At 39.7% G+C, this 24431-nt stretch overlaps 2 protein-coding genes across 6 annotated transcripts; one reads left to right on the top strand and one right to left on the bottom strand.

Moving 5' to 3' along the window:
* The first annotated feature begins 1044 nt into the window (after positions 1-1044).
* Positions 1045-4884, top strand: gpx3 (glutathione peroxidase 3). Its single transcript, XM_030397189.1, has 5 exons — positions 1045-1209; positions 2814-2964; positions 3060-3177; positions 3757-3856; positions 4358-4884. The coding sequence occupies exons 1-5, from the start codon at positions 1117-1119 to the stop codon at positions 4577-4579; spliced, it is 684 nt and encodes a 227-aa protein (XP_030253049.1). The 5' UTR covers positions 1045-1116; the 3' UTR covers positions 4580-4884.
* Positions 4885-5022: 138 nt separating this feature from the next.
* tnip1 (TNFAIP3 interacting protein 1) lies at positions 5023-23119 on the bottom strand. Of its 5 annotated transcripts, none has more exons than XM_030397184.1 (18): positions 23101-23119; positions 18573-18755; positions 17934-18077; positions 17737-17822; positions 17508-17567; positions 16671-16880; positions 15395-15489; positions 14797-14959; positions 14454-14546; positions 14267-14332; positions 12224-12355; positions 12009-12137; positions 10492-10626; positions 10277-10402; positions 10083-10166; positions 9431-9646; positions 9082-9166; positions 5023-6647 (listed from the first exon to the last, which is right to left on the bottom strand). In XM_030397184.1, exons 2-18 carry the CDS (start codon positions 18718-18720, stop codon positions 6547-6549), a joined length of 2073 nt encoding a protein of 690 aa, XP_030253044.1. In that variant the 5' UTR covers positions 18721-18755; positions 23101-23119; the 3' UTR covers positions 5023-6546. The 5 variants fall into 5 exon arrangements, with proteins under 5 accessions (XP_030253044.1, XP_030253045.1, XP_030253041.1 ...); XM_030397185.1 differs by lacking the exon at positions 23101-23119 and adding an exon at positions 19827-19952 and having other exon boundaries at positions 9431-9556; XM_030397181.1 differs by lacking the exon at positions 23101-23119 and adding an exon at positions 19827-19952.
* Between the last annotated feature and the right edge of the window lie 1312 nt (positions 23120-24431).

Consider the following 24431-nt stretch of genomic DNA (forward strand, 5'->3'; position numbering starts at 1 on the left):
TGGCAACAGCTGATCCCGGAGAGGAGAAATGTTCCATGAATAAAAATCAAACCAACAGCGTTTCTCCGCTTTGGAGGACACGTAATGGTCATCACTTGTGTTCATTAAGATTGAGACAAATTCAACTTGTCACTCCAGCAGACTGTTATCCAACCAGTTTCTTATATAATGTTTCTCCACAGTCGCACTGAAACCTGTTGATGAATGTTCACAGTAGGTTTGGCACCAGGCATGCTCGGAGTGACAGACACACACAGAGACGCAGTCGGCGGAGGTTTTCTGTATTCTTTGTAGATTGTCTTAATAAGGGAAAGTGAACATGGAGGGAGAGCAGTTCTTACTTTATTTATAACAAAATATTAATTACTGAACAAGAATCTTTTGAGATATTGGTACTTGAATTGAATGTTTCCATTTAATGCAACCTCATAGCGTACTTGGACTCACTACATCTCAGTCTCACTTACTTGTATCTACATGTCATCACACACTCCTGGTCCAGTGAAAACCATCTGGAGTCAAGATGTGTTGATTTTGAATTGTTTCTGATAAACCGAAGAATGCCGAGGTAATTTGTGGGTTGAGACGCTTCTCTTACTTCTCAAGATAAATAAATAATTAAAAATATATGTATTTCAAAACCCTTTTGGCTTTGCTGGAGAAGGCACTTAGAGACAAATGGTTCTCGCAGGAAAGCTGCAGGATAAACATGTGATGATCTAGATGATGGTTTCGATCAAACTTCCCAACAGTGTATACAATTGTTCCAATTAGCTGAATTTTGACAACAGAAAATGCAGCACGTTTCTTAATGCGGGAGTAATATTAATAAAAGAAAATCAGACATAATTGCAAAACACTTGACTGCACAATTGATTCTTGCACTGGAGTATTTTCACAGCCTCCTTTAATGAAAGGATGTGGACACAATTTCAACCGCTCATTCAATGATTCATGTATTCATTCATTCATTCATTCATTCATTCATATGTCTGTCACTGTGTGCGTCGTTACGTCACACAAAGGCGTCATCTGAGTCAGCTGTGCGAACCCCTCCGCCCCCCAGGCAGAGCAGAGAAAACATCCTGAGGGAGAAGCAGACGAACGTCAGTCACCATGTCGTGGAGGGACGGCGGCACGATGTGGCGCCTCGCACCGCTGCTGCTGCTCGCTCTGCTGCGACCCGCCGCGGGAGCCTCGCTCAGACAGGTACCTGTTGATACACCACACACACACACACACAGCACCTAAATATTCATGAGTGCAGATAGGTGAGGGGCGAGAGGCGGACGTGACAGTCCGGCAGTGGACGACATCACTGCGCTCTCAGTTCACACCTGCAGAGGGTTCACGTTAATGAAGCTGCCGCACGCGGAAGAGTTAAGACGGCTCTACAAAATGAGCATTAGTAGCTCAAGTTGTATTTTGTGTATTTATTTTTATTATTATTTTCTAATGGAAGGAAATTATGTTAAAAGAAAAAACAACACCAGCACCTCACTGTTACACGGGCATTTAGCAGTGTGCGTCACGTCTCATAAGCCCTTATGGTTGGTCTTAAGGTCAGTGCTGAATGTGTTTCCTCAAGCCAGGTCAAGTCTGGAGGTGTATTTGCGCCTGAAAGTGAGGACACTAATGACCCCTGCTCATTTTATTAATCGATGTTCGCTCCCAAACCCCTCTCAGAGCTTTCACACACACACACACACACACACACACACACACACACTCACACTCATGTGTTGACAAAGTTATGCAAACAGATGTTACTCGGACACTTTGTGCTCCTGTGTTTGCTTGTTACTTGTAGTAAATGCACTTTAGTGGATGATTTAAATCTTTTTTCCCAGCAGCTACACATGTCTTCGATAATGTCTGAGTGCTCTCTCCTCCTCTGTCCACACTGGGCATTAACAGTTCAGCCCACATGACAACAGGTTGCAGCTTTCACGCAGCAAAGGTTTGATGTTGACTGTCAGCTTCCTCATGTTAAATATGTTCCTGACACTGTGACTAACAATTAATTTCTTTACGGATTTGTTTTGTTTTCTTGATTGGTTTCATAAAATGCCCACCCCAATTCACCAGAGCTTAAAAGTGAGACATTCAAATGTCTTGTTTTGTCGAGCCGGTGTTAAAAACTTAATGGTACGTAGTTTATTATCATGTAAGACAAAGACAAGCAGCAAAGCCTCACAATTAAGATGCAGGGACTGGCATTTCTGCTTGGAAAAATATCTATTAATCATTTATCATCTCATTGTTGTTGAATTTCATCATCTTCTGTTATCAATACATAAAATCAATTTTTGGCACATTTCCTGTAAAATGAAGAACTTGCAACAGGACTATGAATCAGCAGCCTTATGTTGTGAACGGCTTGCTTAATAATACATCAAAATGTAGCAACACATCCAACAAACAAGATTGGCTTCATATGTTTAGGTAACAATGTTTTGTTTTTATGAAATATTTCCAAGAAAATGACCCACATGGAATGACTCACTGGGGACAGTGGGACACTAACCTTGATCAAACATTTGTATGAAGAGACATGATGAGACAGGTCAATACACACTATTGGCTAGAAGATGGGTGTTTTGTATAAAATGCAAATCTCCAAGCAAACAGTGAACACATCACGTCCTGCAGGATAAGAGTCTATGGAAGGCTTTGCTGGTTTTGCATACATACAGTATATATATCCAGGAAGCAAATCTTGCAAGCGGAAATATTACACTACAAAAATATTGATGTTGGCTGTTGGCCAGCTGAAACTAGTAACCTGCTTTGATCCGTGTGTGTACCTACAGCAGTGTGACTCATCCACGGATGACACCATTTACAAATACAAGGCAAAGACTCTGAACGGGAGTTGCACTGTAAACTTCAGTGGCTACACAGGCAAGACTGTCCTCTTCGTCAATGTGGCCACGTACTGAGGACTCACCTATCAGTATGTGGGTAAGAAACTGCACCACATACATCGCGTCACAGTAGAAATTAACGAACTTCTCTGCAAGACATTCAACTGCTTGTCTTTTATTTTCGGTCATCAGAACTGAATGCACTACACGAGGAGATGAAACCCCTCGGACTCACCATCCTCGGCTTTCCCTGCAACCAGTTTGGAAAACAGGAACCAGGGCAAAACCACGAAATTCTGCCAGCTTTAAAGTGAGAAGTGTTTCTCTTCCGATGCAAGTCACTGTCAGGGCGCACTACCTACATAGCCGATTTAAAAAGAAATCGGCTCAAATTGCCACGTGTCATTGAAATTAGAAGAAAAAACCTTCCCTTTCGGAAACCTGAAAGAGAGAGGGAGATGGATAACTTTATTAATCCCCATTGGGAAAAGGAAGGGTTTGGAATTTTATTTAAGCCGGTAGAAGATTGGGAAACTTGAGCCACAAGCTTCTCATAAGACCATATGTATTAACATAAGAACCTTCAAAGCTGCATTATAGAGAGGAATTTGCAGTATTGGTAAATCCTCTATCTGTCAGTCAACAAAGTTTCATTTAATGAGGAAAAGCATCCTTTGACAGTGAGATCAGTTTCTGCCTGTGGCCTCTCAAACATGCACAGGATTTATGTCTCACGTTCCATCAGTGGACTTAACATAGCATAGATAGCAAAGACATTTCAACAGACTGTGTAGTTTCACTTAGCTTGTAGTGAATCTAGTGCAGCTGCCAGGCCTCAGAGTGCTCAGAGGCACGTCCGCTGATAAACTGCCCTCTCTCTGGATTCCAGGCATGTCCGACCAGGAAATGGATTCGTTCCAAACTTCCTGCTGTTTGAGAAAGGCGACGTGAATGGAAAAGATGAGCAAGAGGTTTACACTTTCCTTAAGGTACGTTTTATGGTCTGCTAGGAAAGTGTGGGATTTTCCTGTATAATGTAGGTCAGTAGGGGGACTGATTCACAACATGTGTAACTGATGCTGGTCTCTCAAACTCATTACTTTGACACTCCCTTGTTTACTTAATGGTGCATAAATGTGATCACACCCACAGCCAAACCCAGCAAAAGGTATTTTCCAAAATATTTAAAAGGCTATTAATAGCTTTGTTTTGATTTAGGTGCCACTTAAAAACATCATCTCCAGGAAGTGGTGGAAAGTAAATAAGTATGTTTTACTCAAGTGCTGTACTAGAGTACAATACTGAGCTCTATGTACTTTTATTTTATTGTCCACCACATTTTATGGACTTTTTTTTTTTTTTTTTTTTTTTTTTTACTTCCAATCTGCAATCTATGTTTAGTAGATCAGAAGTTGGTCTTCTACTGACAGACATCTGTAAGAAGGGGATTGTTCACTTGACGTTATAATCTTGTGCCTTCTGCTGCCTAGAACTCTTGCCCTCCTGTTGGAGACAGCTTCGGCGACCCCAAAGACAGACTGTTCTGGCAGCCTATGAAGCTCAACGACATCAAGTGGAACTTTGAAAAGTTTCTGGTGGGACCTGACGGGAAGCCAACCATGAGGTGGCACCCAAGTGTCAACATTTCTGAGATCCGAGCTGACATCCGCAGATACCTGCTCAAATTATACACACAGGATATTTTAAATTAGATCTGTGATTCATCATATGCTATTGTCCTTCTAATGAGAACTGTAATGAGATGCTAAGGTAGAATTAAACATAGAAAGTAATGTTAACAGTTTCTGATCCATGAAGATTGCATGTTAAATGAAGAGGAGGCTTGAAAACAGGAACTCTGTGGTGCCTCTTTGGAGTCTGAGGTTCAGGATGGCTCTTCAGTGCATTCCGGCTGTCCTGCAACCTCACAGCATCATGTCATCTTCTCATCTGTCAGGACCTGTTGGCCATTACAGCCTAAATGTTAATTACTTCTAATAAATCATGGAGAACAACACATTGATGTGCAGACCTTTTTCTTTATGAGAAACATGTCATATAAAGGTGAGCATGATGTAGCATATTGGTGGCACTGTGACATTTCTATCCTGCAATAAAAGTGGACAAAATGTGAATAAGCAGGGTGAGATGCTAATAGACATTTAGAATAGATTTATTAAGCCAGTCAATTACAAAAAGTCTCACATGTGCTTTTGCCTACAGCAAAAAAAGGGGAAAAAGGGCTACAAACCAAGAAAATACAACTGCCAGTAATTACAGCGTACCCTTCAAAGTGCAAATTCTCATTTCAGCTCTCACCCATCAGGAATTTGTTCCCAGTAACAACTTGTTAGATAAAATGGAGCCTTTTTCAGATTCATCTGCACTCAATTTGAAGCCCTTCATCTGATTACCTGATATATATACTATACTAAGGAAATTTGAATGGGTATTCATTTAATACAGTAGCTTGATTTGAGATTGGATCGGTCTATAAAATGGTAACACTATCTCGAGGTGTGGATCCTGTGTTCAGCAGCTCACAGATCAGTCGGTACGGCATGGATTGCTGGTTGTTTAAGTGGACAGAGAGCAAAGCCAGACGTCCTCAGAGGGTTTATTTTCTCCCTCTGAGGAGCGGCTGTACTGCTGTAACACTGGATCTAGAGCCCCCAAATACTGATGAAAATCTTCCTCTTTCTATTGCAGAATTTGAACGTGAACCAGATGCAGAAGATTCATCGGGTTTTGGTGCTGTAACTTCTAGATACTGTATGTCGGGGGCTAAACTGTGGGCAAATACAGGATGCAGTAAGATGAGTATGAATATCAGAATGAGTGGTCAAATCATCAAATCAATTGTGGTCAAGTAGAAGTGTTGTGTTTAATGAGATTAGGTCCATCATCATGGGGAAAAAAAGGCTGTGTATGTACTGTGCATTGTGTATTGTGTCTGATACAAACATACAATGTCAATAGCTACAATATATTGGGATTACACTAACAACATAGAAAGAACAGCATTACTAAAGACAATGATTTACACTTAGTCAATGCAACTATCAAAAACAGCAGGTTATAAATAAATTATTAATAATCACAATCATGTTTTTGGTATGATACCATCAAAATTCACTTCCCAAAATTTTCAACCACTTTTGAACAGTTACACATATGGGACAGTTCTATAACATCGATGGCACCGAAGAAGTCTTCATAAATCAATTAACATTCACATTGTAAATCCTATGATTCAATGTACCTATATAATCATTCATTGTTGGAATGAGCATATGTAGTCTTAGTCATATTGGGGAATGGCTTCCTGTAACTCTACAAGTAACAAACTAAGTGTCAAATTGTTACATATTTGCAGAGAGACAATCACATAGGTATATTTTCTGGAGGAAAAAAAAAAAAAGGGAACGATGTTAATTATTCCAACCTATTTAACAAATGACTTCAGCTCCTGATAAAAAAATCTAAATAATATTTCATGTATATTCAGAATAGCGAAGTGTTTCACAAATAGCCTTATAAAACGCAAGTATAAACAACATTACAATAGGATATCTACAGTTCAGTAGGAAAATTATAGATCAAATCACACCTTGTCAACTCAAAAACAAACTGATTTCATGCTACTACCCAGACTCCATCAGGTGGGTACGGTGATGCTTTAGTGCTTTCCAGGGTCAATGTTCTGTCGCTCCCTTTTTCCAAATCCTGGTCCTCCTGGTCCTGCTGCTGCTGCTGCTGCTGCTGCTGCCGCTGGCTGATCTAAAGGCCGGCACAGGAATGAGACTGCATTATCTTCACAGACACAAACTTTCTGCTTCACACATTTAAAAAGAAAAAATAAATACAGAAAATGTTCAGCACTTGCGTGGTGTCAGAAAATACACATAAATTCTGGGGTTGACGGGATGTTCAGATGGTTTTTTCATCAGATCTTGATGAAAAGACCAAAATCAACAATGATTCGATCTTTCTCATAAGTATTGTTTAGCCAAAGCTTGATGTAGCTATTCTTTTGTGCCGCAAATATTCAATTTTTATTCATGATAATACAATGCAAGCCATGTAAACAGCATAGTCTGTTTGGATGTTCAGAATTAGACCTTATTCTGAATGAATGTGGGACGTGCTGATATTATTCTGGTTTTAGGACCTTTCTTTTGACATCCAAACAGCAAATTCAGAATAAGCCTCTCAGCTGGGGTTTTTAACCACAGTTTGTAACACAGTTTTGTGCGTTGCCATAAATTTCTGGTTGAATGGAGAGACAACTACTTGTGAACATTATGAAAGACTTGGAGCTCCATTGAAGATCTGGGCCCGTATTCACAAAGACTTTTATCTTAACGTTAGGAGTACTCCTAAATCGGACTAAAAGTTTTTATGTAGGAGTCGTTTCTTAAAAGTAATTCACAAAGCCGCTGAGACCTACTTTTAGTTATGAAAACAGTGAACTCCTAAACTAGAAGTAACTCTCTGTTGCTATGGATGACGTCATTTTATAAGGACACACTTAGAAGCGGTGACAACGGTGATTGGCTGTTGAGTGACAAGGCAGCCCATTGAAAAGTCATTTAGGCTACGCAGTGCATGAAGTGAAAATGAGGAAGTTGCCTACAAGCCCATGATAAAGCCTATGAAAAGATATTGGATAAAGAAATGTATTTATGAGGAGAATTAAGTGCCCCCCCCCCCCAACAAAAACGCTTCGGACAAAAATGACAAATTAGAAGATTGCGATGAAAAACGTGAATTGCCAATAAAAGCGGCATTTACTCGAAAACCTGCTTCAAACCACTCTCCATTAAAATTCCGGTGTTGATCCGGGCCATTTCGCAACAATGTCCAGTATATTGTAACATGTGTCAAAGACAATTTGTGTATTGATGGAATGCAACTTTTTCCGATGGACAAAAGCCCTATCTGCCATGTCCGTAATTTGTAAAATTAAAATTAAAATTAAAAATTCCACCGCAAATTACCTACCATATTTCACCAAACACAGAGGTCATTTGATAATATTAGTCCCATGCGAATCGGCATCTCTGTGATTTGGGGTTTTTTGTTTTTCCTAAGGTTTTTTGTGTTTTCCACACCTTTTTTCTGCCTCTTTCCAACTCGAGAATTATGGAGGCTGCGTTGGGAATTATAAATGAAAGTTCTGACAGCATTTTGGGTGCAAATTCAGAAGACCGAAATCTCGAGAGATGATTAGATGGATTACATGCCTGGCAGCATGCGGTAAGGAACATTTTTCCATCTTTCAAAAGGGCTCACCAGTTATTATATTAAAAATATCCGACCATATCTAACCGTTGTGCTGCTCCAGCAAGGGCCCCGGTGCGATCGACCCGGGGGATAATGTCAGTAAATTCGAGTTAAAACACAGACTTCGCTTATCCTGTGCGAATGCGCCGCGCGAAACACGGACGTGGTGGGATAATTTCTAAATAACTTGAGGTCCCCAGATAATACTAGTCCCGTGCGAAGAGCTGCATTTTCCCCGTAGCCAAATACCGGAGTGTTGCCAAACATTTTAACTCTGGCGTTATTGGATTGTTTCGGTTGGTTGGGGGACATTATTGCGTCCCTCACCAACTCAACCACAACTCCTGTTAGGAGCTACTTTTAGCCTTAAGATTCTTTGTGAATACGGGCCCTGATTTTTGGATGGCAATGTGGACATTTAGCATGGCTGCAAGTTTGTGGAATTTTCATTTTTATTAGCCATGTAAAGACTTAAGTAGGAATATTATGTTTTTTCGGGATTACGGTCAAAATTTGAATATTTAAGTAAACGTAGTCACTGAACAGCACCAGAACTGTACCAGGTTACAATCCTTCATTACTGTGAACAGAGTTTATTTTAATTCAGTCCCAATGTCATAAATACAGACTTGTAAATAATAATCCATAACTGAAACTAATGAATAAGGTTGATTAAAAACTACAGTATCCAGCTATGAAATTATTTAACCTATTTACCTCTTTTCAAAGATTTCAGTGTACATTTGTACATTGTGATTTGTGATTACAACTACTACAAATGCAGTGTTGGTTTTGGCCTTCTGTTGCCATTTTGTTCACAATAAAGACAAATACAGACTATCACCAGCTTTATCCTTAGAGAAATCAAAGCAGTGTAAACAAACTGTGAATTACAACAAAACATTGCACTGGGCTGGCTGTGTCATACCTGCATTTTCTGGTGGTGGTCTTGAACTCTCTCCTACCGCTCTGGACCCTCTGGGCTGTGGGAATGACGACTGCCAAGGAAAACCCTGTCCAAAGACACACCAACATTATTTCTCATGTCACCAAACACACTTGTTCATCACAACCTGCAGCCCACAAGTTTTTGACATAACCTTACAGTTGTAACTGAGTGTAAGCCTGGCTAGTTGAGCTACAGTTAGACCTAATTATATCAGCTTGTTCCTCCCAAAAGAGAAGGGGAGTAGAAGGAAGAGAAAGAAAGCCGCGTTTGCTCAGTGAACCGTAGTCACTCCAGAGACAGAGACAGAGGGGCCTTTGAGGACCCTTACCGGGGTAACAGGCTGGAAGTCTCGTACAGGGGGCGGTGCTGCGGCGGCTGCGGCCGTGGCGCCTGCTGCATTGGGCATCCGGGGAGGGAAGTGTATGGGCCAGCCCTCAAGGCCCTGCGGTCCCACCTGCACAAAGGGACCACAGTAGGGAGGGCTCAGCGGGCCGTTCACTGAGCCTGACGTAGGGTCTGAGGTACGTCTTTCCTGCTGCTGCCCCTATGAGGGATCACAAGTACAAACGTGATCCCCAATCAGTGCATGGCTGCTATTCTCAGCGAGCGCAGCGGCCCTGTCATGGCATGGGCCACTGCTGACCTTCAACCCTGCTGCAGCTGCCTTCAACAGAGGAGTGTAAATATTCCATCTGTTGATCCCGAATGCACTGATAATCAACCTAACTGGAGTGAGGCTCTTGTCCTGGAGTATTGATTTGTCCAGTTTTAATCTGTTTAAGTAACATCTACATGGGGCTGCACTCTGCCACAAGGGGGCGCTAGTCTGCAAGGTTCACCACAGCTCCTAACCTAAATATATATACACATGGTCAAAATGACCAAACATGTCACCTATTCAGTCTGACGCCAATGTTTCATTTCAAACATTTCAAATGTCTGCAACACTACGGGGCTCAGACCTCGGCTGCAGCCAGTACCTGTTTGTGATGCTGCATCTGCAGTCTCTCCAGTTTACATCTCTCTGTACGTTCTCTCTGACACTCATTCTGTGCCTGATGAAGCTGAACCACAAACACACAAAAGCAAACATTAAAGAACAGCTTAGTTAGAATTGTTATTCAATCAAGCTAAGACTACATACTGGAGAATATACTGTAAACACATGGCTTACCTGATTGGTCAAATTAGTAATCTGACCCTGGAGTCTCTCAACTTGTCGCCTCAAGTCCTCCTTTTCCTCATTCATCCGCTCCCTGTCACTCCTCTCTTTTCTGAAGTCTTCTTCAAAGATCTTCACCTGAAATAAAAAACCAGGAAATCAGGAACAGGATGTGTAATTCCAGAAGACCTGTGTGTACTTGTGTGTATGTTTTCCTGTTGTCTGACCTGTTCCTTTAGTACAGCGATTTGAGTGAGCAGTTCCTGCTTCTTCAGGTTATTGGCAGCATCAGCAAAGTTACCCTGGGCAGGTGGTTGTTGGGAGGCTGAAGGGGTATGCAGGTTTAAGGCTTCCTCTAGAGCCTGAAGTAAAAAAAAAAAAAAAAGTAAGAAAACAGGGCTCATGCAGTTTTTGAAGAAGGAAATTCAAGCACTTTTTACCCACTTTCAACGTGCCTAAAACAAATGTGCAGACTCTTAAAGCCTTTATCATCATATCTTAAATTGTTACTTTGAAATGAAATTGCCACAAACAAAAAGCCAGGTGATGAAGTGCAAAGAGCTTATAGATCAAGGCAGCATTCGAGGCATGATAGAATGTGTTGAAAGCAGGGCTTTCATGCATGAGATGGGAGTTTGTGTCCCATTTAGAGGTGATGATGTTTTACATTTATGTTAATTTATTATCTTTAGACTGAGTTGATTTGTTATATTTGGGTTTTATCGTTATTTTTTCCAGATTTCTGTTGTAGTATGAATGTATCAGCAGCCAACCAATAGGTTAAGGAAAAGATCATGCTCTGTTTGGGTTAAAATAGTGACTGATTCTCCTTTAGTAATTTTCTCATGAATCTTTTGTCCAAAAAAGCTAATTTTCAAAGGTTTTGCACCCTCATTTTGGATCTAAGCAACAGAGTCACCTCAAACTAGATTAGCCTATTTAATATGCATCAAAGACAATAAAGATAACACCAAAACAGGTAAAATGGAGAATAAATAAACAACTACAATGAAATAAAAAATCATATTCTTTAAATACGAAAGCAGAAATGATGTTTACTAATACGTAAGTGTGGTTTTTCGAAGCCACATTTGAGTTTCAAGTGAGTCAAGAACCTTTGTTTCCAAGGTAAAGGACCAGTTGTTGATCCATGCTACCACAATCACTTCCTCACTTTATGAAACAGACTTGACGCTCTTTATACCACATCTCCCAACTTCCTAAAGCCATTAAGATTCTTCCAGTACCCATCAAACGTCAGCAGGTTGGTGGCAACTGACACAAACAGTGGCAAGTCAGCGAAACCAGACCGCTGATGACCTCATCCTAGTCTTTGGGAAACACTGATCAGCATTTTTCAACATTTGCTGACATTTCATAGACCAAACAAGTAATCACTTAATCAAGAAAAAAATAGATTAATTGTCATTTATAAAAATGGATTGTGGCAGCACTAATCCACGTTAATCAAGATATATTAACACTTCATTTTACCAGTTGTTTGAATCAATTGTGAGACTGTGTGAGAAGATGAGTGACTGTGTTGATCAAACACCAGATTATGTTGAAAATCAAACATTTTTTGAGGAGTATATTCAAATTTAAGCATATCACTATCCTTGAAAACAAAACGGTTAAAATTAAGCAAGTGTTTTAAACTTTGTACTAAAACTTCGTACAAACCCTTAAGTAAGAAAGAAAAGTAAGACAAAGTTAAGGTATCAAACCTCTGCTCCTCACTCACCCTGTTGAGGCGTTGGATCTCCTTTTCCTGGTACTCCCTCTGTTTGCTCAGGGGCAGCAGCTGATCCTGAAGGTAGCGAATCTTCTGCTTCAGCTCAGCGGTCTCAGAGTTGAGACACTCCTTCTCCCCCTGAAACATAAACACATGAATCTTTCTTCAAAGTATCCTAAAACATTTGTTTTCTGTGTCCATGTTTTAATAGCCTGCATTCTCACCTGTACATTTTCAATCTTGGACTTGGCCAGCAGCAGCTTCTTGTCATAGTCGCGCTGCCTCTGCTCTCTCTCTGCCTCCAGCTCAAGCACAGTTTTCTGGGACTCAGCCAGCCGTTGTCTGAGGTCTGTGATCTGAAGGACAATGTGAATTATGTAGTTTTATCACAGATGTAAGGCAAAAATCAAACAAACAAACCCAAAAAAACAACTTGTGATTCAGTGATAACCCCTCTCTGGTAAAGACAAACATCAGCAGATGCATGCATTGGATCGCAGCCTTACAAACAAATAAGACGTTTGTGTTATCAAACTATTTTTTTTTTTTTTTTTTAAAAGCCACAGCAACAAGCACACATCTGCAAACACACGCATTTCTGTTTTGTTTAAAATATGAACGAACTGAGTGACGCAAATGGATATATCTAGGCTTCTGTGGTTTAAACCCAAGGTTGCATGGTGTCCCTGTCTCAACAAAGTGTGAATGTAGGTTTGTTCATGACTGTGGGTGTGCTGAAACGTAGGTGTGTGTGTGAGATTGTGCGAATGTGTACAGATGTGTGTGTCTCTGTTGCCCTCTGACTGCACCACACAGGAAGTCAGCGGGTACCAAAGAGGTGAGGGGAATTCTTACTGAGGTGTGACAGGCCTTGTGGTATGTATGCTCTCAGATAGCGAAGCTATTGCAAGATTGCACCTTTTCCACTGGACAAGCATATCAAAAGACACACACACACACACACACACACACACACACACACACACACACACACACACACACACACACACACACACACACACACACACACACACACACACACACACACACACACACACACACACACACACACACACACACACACACACACACACAGCAAACCTGTATTCTGTATAGATATTTCCAAATTAAGTCAGCTGTCTACAGGTATCAGACACTTGAATTTGATGTTTTTTAAGATTGTTTCAAGATAATTAACCAAATTTAAAACCTATTTTAGGACAAATCACCTTTCAAACATTGCAGGCAAGCGAGTTTGCAGTATGTACAGTATGTGGTCCATACAGGTATGGATGTATCTGGCCAACAGATAAGTATGTAAGGAAAACAGTATTCCGTGTGCAGCATCAGAAAGTGGAACGCATTGACTCAATTTTTACAAAGAGAATTTAAAAGATGGAGAAAATAAATAAGGCAAAATGTTAGTTCCAATTAAGACCTTCCAAAAGGAACTTTAAAACTTTTTACTGACTTTTATGGCATTTTAAGACTTTTTAAAAGGAGCTGCTGTCACCGACACAAAATCTTTTTGTATTTGTCATTTTACTTACTTCAAAATGTAAAATATTTTGAGAATATTCTACTGACATAATGCCAAACGTGATCACTGGTATCACAAAGCTGCAGCTACTTAATTTGAAAGTCTGCTGACAAGATAATGTTGTTTAATTTGGCGTCTTATGACTATAGAGTTGAGTAATGCTCAGACATTGTAAGGCCCAGTTTACCCTTGTTTGGGGAACTTGAAACTAAAATCAACTATTATTGTCAAAATGTGTTACTACTGGTAACAGTAGCAATAGTAATTCATGGAATAAACAGTGGAGGACACAGTTAAAAAGTCAATTTTGAGGGTGGCAACAGATAAAAAATCGTCTGTTCTAAGCACATTATTTACCTCAAATAAGGGAAGTTTTATGAAAAATGCAGCGAAAATACATCATGTACTTCAATCCTTGTAAAGTTTATGAGGGTTTTTATATAAATCTAAAAAAACCTGGCATGTGGACTCAGGCCAAAGTGAAAATAAACATAAAAATGAAACGAGAACATTTGGTGGGCAAGTTTGTACTGACGTGTTGTCAAGAACGAAAACCTTCGTTCGTGGGTTCGTGTTAAACCTTTTACAAGTGAGTTTTGAAATGACAAAAATAAAAAGGAATTCATAGAGAATGAGGTTTTAGTTCTCCTTCGACAGCTCTGCATCACTGGAGACACAGCAGGGCCTTCCCACACCCTCCACAACAGCTGTAAAGTCATTACTGTACCTTCTGTTCAAACTGTGACTTCATGGAGTTCCACTGAATGTCCCACTGCTTGTTCACCTCCAGTACCTGTAAGCAGCGCCAGAAAGTGAAACAAATGACACTTGAACATATATATAGGAAACTAAAATACACAGAGACTTTCCCCTATGGCAAAAGAGGATGAGCAGTAAGAGCAAAAAAGACTCACATCCTTTCTCTGCTTCTCCAAAAGCTTGATCTTCTTTTCATACACCTCAACATCACAAGGTTTGGTCGGGGTTTTCTCTGCAGCTTTTCCACTCTGTGGGGCACACAAAACATTCCTAAATCCACAACTTTCTTCCATTACTCTAACCTCACATTGTGAGGGTTTACCAGTAGGGAAGTTTTAAGTCACACATTTCTTGTGAAACGTTTTAGTTCTTCTATTTCTGAAAATGAAAAAGTTCAAAATAAACAGATTTAGTGTGTAAATGGGACAGATTTATTTAAATGAAGCAAGGTTGTAAAATAAAAAAAAATAAAAAAAATTTGAGAGGTGATTTAACTACCTTCTGCGGTGTGGTGGCCTCCATCTTCGGCCTGACAGCGGCCGATTCCTCCTTCACGGGCTCCTCTTTGGCCTCTGTTGCTTCGGTATCAGATGGCGCTGCAGACGATCCTGCTGCTGTAGCTCCTCCTGTGACCAGCTCCTTAAGTTTCTGATTCTCCTGTCTGAAATCAGCGAGAAAATGAAAATGATAGTGAGCAATCTCCCTTCCCAGAGCTTTGTTGAAGCTCTGGTACAGCTTCAGGATGTCATTTGGGAAGACCCTACAATACCCACTGGGCGCAGTGACGCCAACAGAAAGCAGTGGAATAATCCCCCCGTCCAAAAGTGAAAGTATGGTCAACATCCATAGCAAAGTAAAAACTGTAATCAAATATTTATGGGTGGCTGATTCACTCGACATTCAAAAGGTCGTGAGAAACAAAAACTGTCCCACAGTTTAAAGAGAAAGACGAGAGGAGTGTGAATGAGATGTTAGATTGTTTGCATTGTTTAGGAATATGCTCCAGATGCACAGTCTGTTCTTTTTGACCTTACCAACAATAATGTTTCTACTTCAGCAGAAGCAAGACAAAGACCAGTCAAAAAAAACACATTACCTCAGCTGTTCCAAGTCTCGATTCCTGATATGATGGTCCTCTTCCATTTTCTTTCTGAGCTCATTGTTCTCCTGTCTGAGCTGCTCACAGAGAGTCTGCAACCAATAAAGACATTATCACAACATTAAGCCCCTCTTAGTATTATGACAATAACATTTTTACGTCTGTATACATAAGACAGTAGAAAATTGCCTTGACCACAATGGTGAAAATTATGTTTGAATACCATGCATGTGTATGAGCAGATTAATAAGAAATATATTTCTTCAAATCCACAAACTTACAACTGGGACTTTTCTAACTTTATCAGAGAGCTTTTGAAAAGAAAAAAATAACAACAACAACAACTTGTCTGCAAATATGAACCCAAGTCACTGCAAATACTGCTTTACATTGTATTTCAAAATTAGGTCATAACGTGACACACTTCAACTGATACAGACCACGAACAAACAACCTACTCTTTAAATGTACACCCACACTCAGTGTTCAATAAATTATATGTCGTAGTATTAAGGAACTACATGTTATAATAATAATTTATGTTATAGGTATACTGGACTACATTATGCTGAGATGTTACTAATATTCTGACCTGCTTATGTATGTAAATAGGAAAGAAAAATAATAAGATACAGCTCTAGATATACCTACCTTTAACTAACCTTAATGCTAAAGGTGTGCCATTTAATTAACACCTCTGTGACACTGTTAATATAAAATTTAACATTGCAGGCATCATTTTTTGGCAGAGCAGTTGTCTTGGATTGTATAAGACCGTGCAGGTGTACCTGATAAAAAGGCCAGTGAGTGTTTGTAATATAATAAAGGCTATTTTTCCAAAGCACTTCATAACACTGTTCAGAAATGTGCTCACAAAAAAGCAACAAAGTTATTACAGTTAAAATTATAATGTGTTGGAAAAACAGGGACAGCTTGTGTTGTGCCTGCAGTGGAGGTTGTTTATGTGAATGTCATGCATATACAAGTACCCAGCCCACATGGCCAACTGTGTACGACACCAAAACAAAATATAACTTCTTACATGTATCAAGAAAAAACAAACAAAGAACTCTGTCCTCATTTAACTATAAAGTGTAGCCTTTAAAAAAAAAAAAAAAAAAAAAAACATCATGGGTACAAATCTGGCATATAATAAAAATCACTCACTGCAGCATTTAATGTAAAACAGCATGTGAACGGTTTGCATTTAATATATAACATTTAAAAACAAAATTACATTTGTCATGTCATAGCATCTTTTACTGTCACATACCTGGAGGAGGGAGGTCCTCTGCTCATTCTTTTGGACCTTGGAGGAAAGATGGTGAAACTCCACAGCCATTCGACCGAGGTGAGCCAACAGCTGGTTTGGGTTGGACTCCTCTGCGAATATGCTGAAGGAGCTCTCCAGTCTCTTCAGCTGGCTTGCTAACTCGATGTTCTCCTGAGGCAGGAGAGGGATTACTCCCACCGCTGATCCAGCCTGGAGATACCCACACAGGTGAAGAATCAGTCCTTCTTGTCAAGCTGACTCAGCGTTCGAGCTGACAGTCACATACGTATTTAAACAAGCATGAGACTGTAGGAGTCATCGGGCCGCTATTTCCAAGAAAAGCAGCAGCTGACTTAAGTTAAACTAGTTTCTCCTGTTGGAATTTAATTTTAGTCTGCGCAGGCTACCATTGTTGAGGTAACGAATTTGCCAAAAATATTCTGTTCAGGTGTGGAAACGGTGTCAAAGTAGGCTAGAGATCTTACAATATGTGATAAGCTAGTCCATCAATAAGTTCCTGAAATATTCTGGCTTGGTGTCCTATTAACACATCCTCTAGGATGTACTGTGTGTATGAATCAGTGGTGTAATTCTAGTCAGTAATAATCCTGGACTTTCCCCTGGCTGACTCAGGCTGGAGCTACCAGTATTGAGTTTGTTTGTGAGTCAGCCCACCGAGGATATGTTTCTAATATTGAGGAAATGGCTATAAAGAGGAAAGGTTGATTTTAGCATAAATTAAATCCACAAAATAATTTGAAGTTTCTTTGGACCTATAAGTTCAGTTCCTGTCATAGTTGGAAAATGATTCATCTCAACAAAAAGTCAAGTACGTACAGTCAAGGCATCTGTTGTCTTCCCATCCATATTCACAACCTCAAACTCTGATAAGGCCTCCTGTAAAAAACAAAAAGTAAGTAGTGCCATAGAGCATGCTGTGTCCATACTGCTTTTACATCAACAAAAGTCCAAGTTTAAAGCAAACAGCCTCCAGGGCAGAGCGGCTAAATGTATGTACAATCCTACAGTCATCTCAAAGTTGTTTCTGTCTGTATAAATGCCTTACATTGGGCTTCTCAGGCTGAAGGGTCTTCCCTAAACAGCTTGTTTGCTCCTCCTTCTCCTCTGCAGTGGGATGTAAACAGGGTTTACCTGAAATAACCAGTACCGACAATAAATGTTATTAAAAATTGCAGTAAAGTAGAATAGCATGCCATAAGTTTCCCACACTTAAAGATATACAAAAAATATACTTTGACCTACTTTGTGTCTCTGTCTGAGCAGGCCCTCCCGTACACAGACTGGCTGCAAAGCTGGAGGACTTGAGGGCCTCGTTGTCTCTCACAAGTTCCTCCACTCGCTGCCGAAGCCTTGATGCCTCTGACTGAGACTCCTCCAGCAAATCACCTGCAAGTATCAAAGAGATCTTGTCTCTGTCCAACACTGCTTTGACTGCATCTATTAGCACAAGCAGTCATCAACAGGCTATGATAGTAGTTTAGCGAGAAATTCTGTTTAAGTAGCACTCCTTTGGTGAGTCACAAAAGGAGCTATCAGGCTGTCTACATCATTGGCATGCAACTATTAAAAGAGCTACCAGTGAAGATCATCAGGATTTACTACATTCCACGTTATTTGTTGCACAACTGTTCCCCTCCTGCGCTTTGTATTTCTTTGACTGGAGCTTCAATTATGGAAGACATCATGTGATGAAGTTAATATTGAAAGTATTTTTTGGGGTACTGCTGCAAAATGCAAAACAGCTTTCTATTTTAGATTTTAATAATATTCTTGTATGCATGCCAATCTGGATAAACACTCTCCTCAGGTGTTAAGACACTAAACAGATGTGTGATGCCGAAGAACAGCCTTGAGGTAACCATTCTGTTTTTAGGAACCTACCTAAGCTCTTAAGTCCCTTCATCCGCTCCCTCAGTATGCTGTTCTCCTCCAGCAGCTGTCGATAGCTGCTTCCCCCTCCGGCCTCATCCCGGGCCTTGACCTCACTCCCACCTGGATCATAGATGCGGTACGGGCCTTTCCCTTCCATCGCCGTCGCTCACTTCCTAGACATGGTCCTCTAAACTGTGGAAAACAGACACAAACTGTTATTTTCAAAATAATTCGGAACGTTTTAAAGTACCAGAATCTTTGCAGTGGATTAGCAGGACTTTACTGAAAACGTGCCGACAGTAAAGCCTTTAATCATAGAGGACTTATGTCTACATTGGTCCTCCACCCTTTGCAATATGAAAAGTAGCTGAAGAAACATTTTTGAAGTTTTGCATTGCAAACAGTTACATTTGAATATTTAGTTAAAAAGATAGTGCTTATAGATGCAGTTTAAAGTACCAACATCAAATGTCGACACCCAACTGATCATGCAAATGAAGCTAACAGTTGCTCAGAAGCACTGGCTGTATAGTATAAGGAAAAATAACTTGAAAAAACTACAAACCCCCTTGAATCACAACTTATATTGTAGCAAGACTGCAACCAATCAAAAATATAACTGGTGTCCTGTAACTTCTTGACTGCTTGATGAAATACCACCCACTCGGAGATGCTACTGTATCTGCTGTAAGTTACCCAACTACAGCAACCTTTTCGCTCCTTCCCGCTCTGTAATTTATGACAGGGCGAGTGTAAACTATCAGTAAAGCCCGGTGAAGAAAATAAAAACCCCACTGACAGCTCTGAGAGGACAAAAGCACCAACAATATCACCATAATGCCACCCTGTTAGGGTGAAGGCAAGAATGTGCTAACGTTTCTGGTGGCAAGATATGACAACTACAACGTTCATAACCAAGGAAAAAGAGGACGAAAGCAGAGGAATAAATACTAAAGGGTACGTGAATCCTGCTGACAAACATCTACCCAATAGATCAGAGTCAAATACAGCACAGTCTAGCTAATGATAGCTACCTTGATTGGCTGAAGAAGGCTAATATTAGTTTTCGCTGTTGTCATGCAAATTGCTAGCAACATCCTCGTTAGCTGTCGGCTAGCTAACACTAGATGACAGTGCGGGACAGGAAGCCGCTAGCTCCTCTTTTGTACTCACTAAAGATACTTTAATCGATGCAGCGAGTCGGTCGTAACGGAGAGTTAAACGACAAATCAAAGAACAAAGCGGTGTCTTTTGTCTGAATACCTTTCTGCTCGCAGTGGCCTCTCGTCTCTCTGCCAGACATCTATTGCGGAAGTGGTCTACTGGTCTGTGCTGTAACCTGGGAAATTCCACCTCACAACGTTTGATGTAAACAGCGGTGATTGACAGCCGGGCAGCCAATCAGGAGCCAGCTCTCTGTCAGCGGGGCACCAACGGGAGCTGCTGGCCGTAATGTAAACAGTGGAGCTAAATGCTGCACATATTCTTATTTCATGACAGAGATTAACCCGGCATAATACCCTTCTTCGCATGATGGACTTTTATTTATGTATATTTTTTTTTTTAAAAAGGCTAACGTGACACTAAGGTGAGTAAAACTGCTCATTAAAATGAGCCATTTATTTATTTAAAATCGTAATACTTTTAATCACACATTTTAATTCTTATTTTTACCTCTTGACACATATTCCACAGTCCAAGGACAAACCCGGCCATTTTCTCTGAATGACGTTTTACTTCATTGATAATTTTAGAGAAAGGGCTGGTGGGGGGTTTCTGTGATTGCATCACATACTGTATTTCCTCTGAACTAGGAGGGCAGTGAGGCCTAGATCAAGTTAAATTGAGCTTTTCAAGTCCACAGTATTGGTTCAGATGAAATTATACGTGAGAGAGCCAAGAGATATAATGTTCATATTGTGATGAGGGCTGCAACAAAAAAATATCTTAATTATTGATTAATCTATTAATTCTATAAAACGCCTAAAAAAGCCCACCAGAGTTTCCTAAAGCTCAAGTTGACATATTGATGTGAATGTTTTTCCCCAATAGACAGTCAGACATCTAATACCACTAAGTTTACTGTCATAGAAGTAATACATATACTCATGGACACACTAGATATGAATATATGTGATACTTTTGATTTTTTTTTCTTAAAAACTGACTCAAACAAACAACTAATTAGATGAATCGATGAATCAACTAATCAGTTTAGCTCTTATTGTTTAACCTGAATATCACCAGGGATTTGGTTACTTTAAATAATAGCACAAGTAGGTTTAAATGACATTTTTCTGAGGTCAAATAAAACATTTATAAAAAAAATCTTTTAGTCACAGATGAAGAGGTGTTTTTAAAAAACAGCCCAGTGCCACTTACAGTATTATAAACATTTGACCAAATTTAAGAACTTTATTGGAGGCTCCTGTGCGGCCCAAACATGAGTAATTTAGAGCAATAGTGACATCTTGTGGGAATTAACAAACAGGTAGTCTGAAGTTTGATTAATTCCACAGGGAGTTAACTGGGAGCATAAAGTACTTCTTTGCCATTCAACTTGTTACTGCACAGAATAAGACTTCAACTGGTGCTAAGTATTCCCAATTAAGTATTACATATCATAAGGCTCTATAATGTATCCAAGTAATTCGTTACCAAAATACCAAAAAAGTAAAAAAAACACCCAACTGCTTGTCTGCTAAGACAATTGAGACAAACAACCTGAATAGTTATTTTAGATTTCAGTTCATCAACCTCGGAGGTCTTTCACAGGAAACACGCTGTGTTAACACAGGAAACATCCAGTTTGCAAATTATTTTACACGATAACTGACGTGATTTGTGATAAGATAAACGAATCAGAGTCACACCTTTGTGTTTTTTCTTTCTCTATTCATCATAATTACTTCCTGTAATACGTAAAAAAAAACATATTGATGGTGGTGACGATATGCCGGTAATACTGAGGTACAGCTAATGTTAAAATTACTGTAAGAGAGAAACTAGTTTAGTAATAGCTTTCATGAAAATCATCATCCTACTTAAATAGTATCATCCATAGTTTTCACACCACTTATTTGTCTCTTCAACTAAACTTCTAATGAATGGATATAAATCACACTGTAAAGAAGGAGAATAAGTGAATGAGTGAGTAAATTATACATAGTGGGTGTAATGTTTATTCTGTGTCATGTGTGTTGCTGTAATAACAATAAAACTGATTTTAAAATCATTTTCATACATGAATGTGCAGCTTAAACCACTTTGGATTCAATGGAAATGAACTGAACCACACGCTCCTCTTAAAAATCCGGTACAGGACAGTGGTCAAATATGTGAACGTGTTCCCCAGAGGGTCCTCAGCCGGCTACAGGAAAAAAGCAAGCATACACTTCAAGCACAGATGTTGTTTTTTCCTCAGTCCTGAGCCTGCCACCAAACACCTTGTCCTTGTTTGTAGGTGCACAACGTTTCCATCTCAATAAACAGGCTGGTGACTCTGAGCCTGCCAGCACAAAAACAAAACCCTGAGGAAACAGGAAATGGCCCCCATCATTTTAACACAATGTACACAAATATTATAAAGCATTTTCCTCGTTTCACGAAGACGGCGGAGTGATTGGGGTGATCACCAGACTGAAGCCTATGGTGTCACAAGTAAAGTCGGTGTCCACACCCGGCTGAGACACAAGGACAGTCCAGTCTCAAATCTCCTTGCAGCAGAAATCAGCAGCTGATAGTCATTAGCTCTGTGCTGCTTAATACAAAATGTCCTTTTGTTAGCCAACCAGTCACTGTGAGCCGTCCTCTCGAGGCCTAAACCAGGGACATCCCTGTCTCTACTGCTATGCAAACAAATCGGCCACGATTTTCACTTGCAGATTAAAAACATACTCCTCTAGTCACATTTTATTCAAAATCCTAAATCTAGACTTTAAACCATGACCAAGAAACCAATGTGATGGATAACCAATACACTGATATTATTCATATGATGTATAAATAATAATAGTGATAATGAATTAATCTTATTTTTAAGTGACATTTAGTTTTATTGTTCTTCAATTTTGTCTCCAAAAATCGTGTTATTTTGTTTCTGACAAGCCCACAGATCTGTTGAGAGGTCATAGTGAATCACATAATTGTTTTACAGATAAAGAAATATTCATCAGCTTCAAAATAAAAATACATATCACACACTGTTGTTGTTAAACAATTGCCATTAATTGCCATTTTCAGGGTATGTGCATACGATTAAAAAGCCTTAAACCACAAAAACTGAAAAAACTATACAGTTATGGAGCTTGTCACATTTTTTCCTGACATAAAGAGCAAAAATTAAATGTCATCTTTATGTTTGCCTTCCATGTAATGTTCTAAAAAGAGAACAATAAAGCTTATCTCAGTGAAAAACATCAACTGATTCAACCCAGCCTAAATAACAAAAAAAAGACAATGCCACAGATAATGATAATAAATCTAATATGTTCAGTTCCTACACCTCAAACGTTAAAACAAATAAACAACAACTCACCCACACATTCAGCTTGTCGGAGAGGCACTTTTTAAGGAAACTGGTGAATAGGGGGGAAGCAATTTCACTGTGAGACTTGGGGAATTCCCACAACCCAATAAAATGGCCGAACCTAGTGTGTGTCCAAGTGTGTGGCCTGCCTTTTACTGAGCAACACAACAAGTTAGAAAGAAAAAAACAAAAAACAAAACACTGAATGCATTTAATACACTTTTGTACAGTGTCTTGCAGCATGAGCACCAAGCTGCACACATCACCACATGTCAAGAAAAGTGCTTGAATAGAGGCCACATGAATATGACGCATGAAATTGTGAGAGCATTCAAGAAAAAACACCTCTGATATACATTAACTTTGTACAGCGCTGTGCTGCGTGGCTTGTTTGCATGCTCACGTCATGATGCCACCATAACCATGGAGACTGCAGTTATATAAAAGTCAAAGGCTGAAGCAACACCCATAACTCGGTGAGGACGTGACAGCTTTCAAATATGTAAACTACAATCTGTTTAATTTATGCTGTGCAAGATGTTCTGAACGACAACACCGCAGCGCAAACTTCCCCCGGCTGTCAAAAGGGAAATTCAAGAACAGTGTATATTATGACAGTGGCTGCATATTAACAAATGTTCTTCTGAAGTAACCTCCTAATCTCTCATAATTATCACCAAATGGAGCAATTTCCAGTTGGGTGTGCCATTAAAACCAGAGTGTGACTGACTGAATGCTGTGCACTCTGTTTGTTGCCTTGGATTTTGGCGCACTGCAGGGGATTTCCTCGCCACATATACGTCTTTTTTTTTTTTCGTCTTTCCTCTTTTAACTCAAAGATGGCCTGACAACAGCTGCACTCACACATACGCAATGAACTGAGACGCTGACAAGAACAGAGGCAGCTGTCTTTGACTTTTCTTTCTGCACTTAGTCCTGAGACAAAATGAGACACATGAAAAGAGGTGTAAACTTTTAATACAGTTAAATGTAAATAACATATTTTTTCTTACTTTATTTGAATGTGAAGGGGTATAAATAAGTGTTATTTATAAGGTCTGTGTTGTTTTTATATAGTCCCAACAACAATTACTGTTTCTATTCAGTAATTCAAAGATTAGTTTGAATGTTCAGCCTTTATTTAGACACAATTCACCATAATGAGCAACAATGTGTGTTTATATTTCAGTGTGTGAGCCAGAAGAGGCACTGAATTGGACGGGAGTTTTCTGATGTCAAACGTTCTAGTTCCTATTCTGCTCAGCCCAGCGCTGCTGCCAGTATCAACACAGTTAATCATTGAACTGGCCTGCCAGATACAAACCAGGGCACCCCACCCA

This window comes from Sparus aurata, chromosome 18 (assembly GCF_900880675.1).
Source record: "Sparus aurata chromosome 18, fSpaAur1.1, whole genome shotgun sequence".
Classification (NCBI taxonomy): domain Eukaryota; kingdom Metazoa; phylum Chordata; class Actinopteri; order Spariformes; family Sparidae; genus Sparus; species Sparus aurata.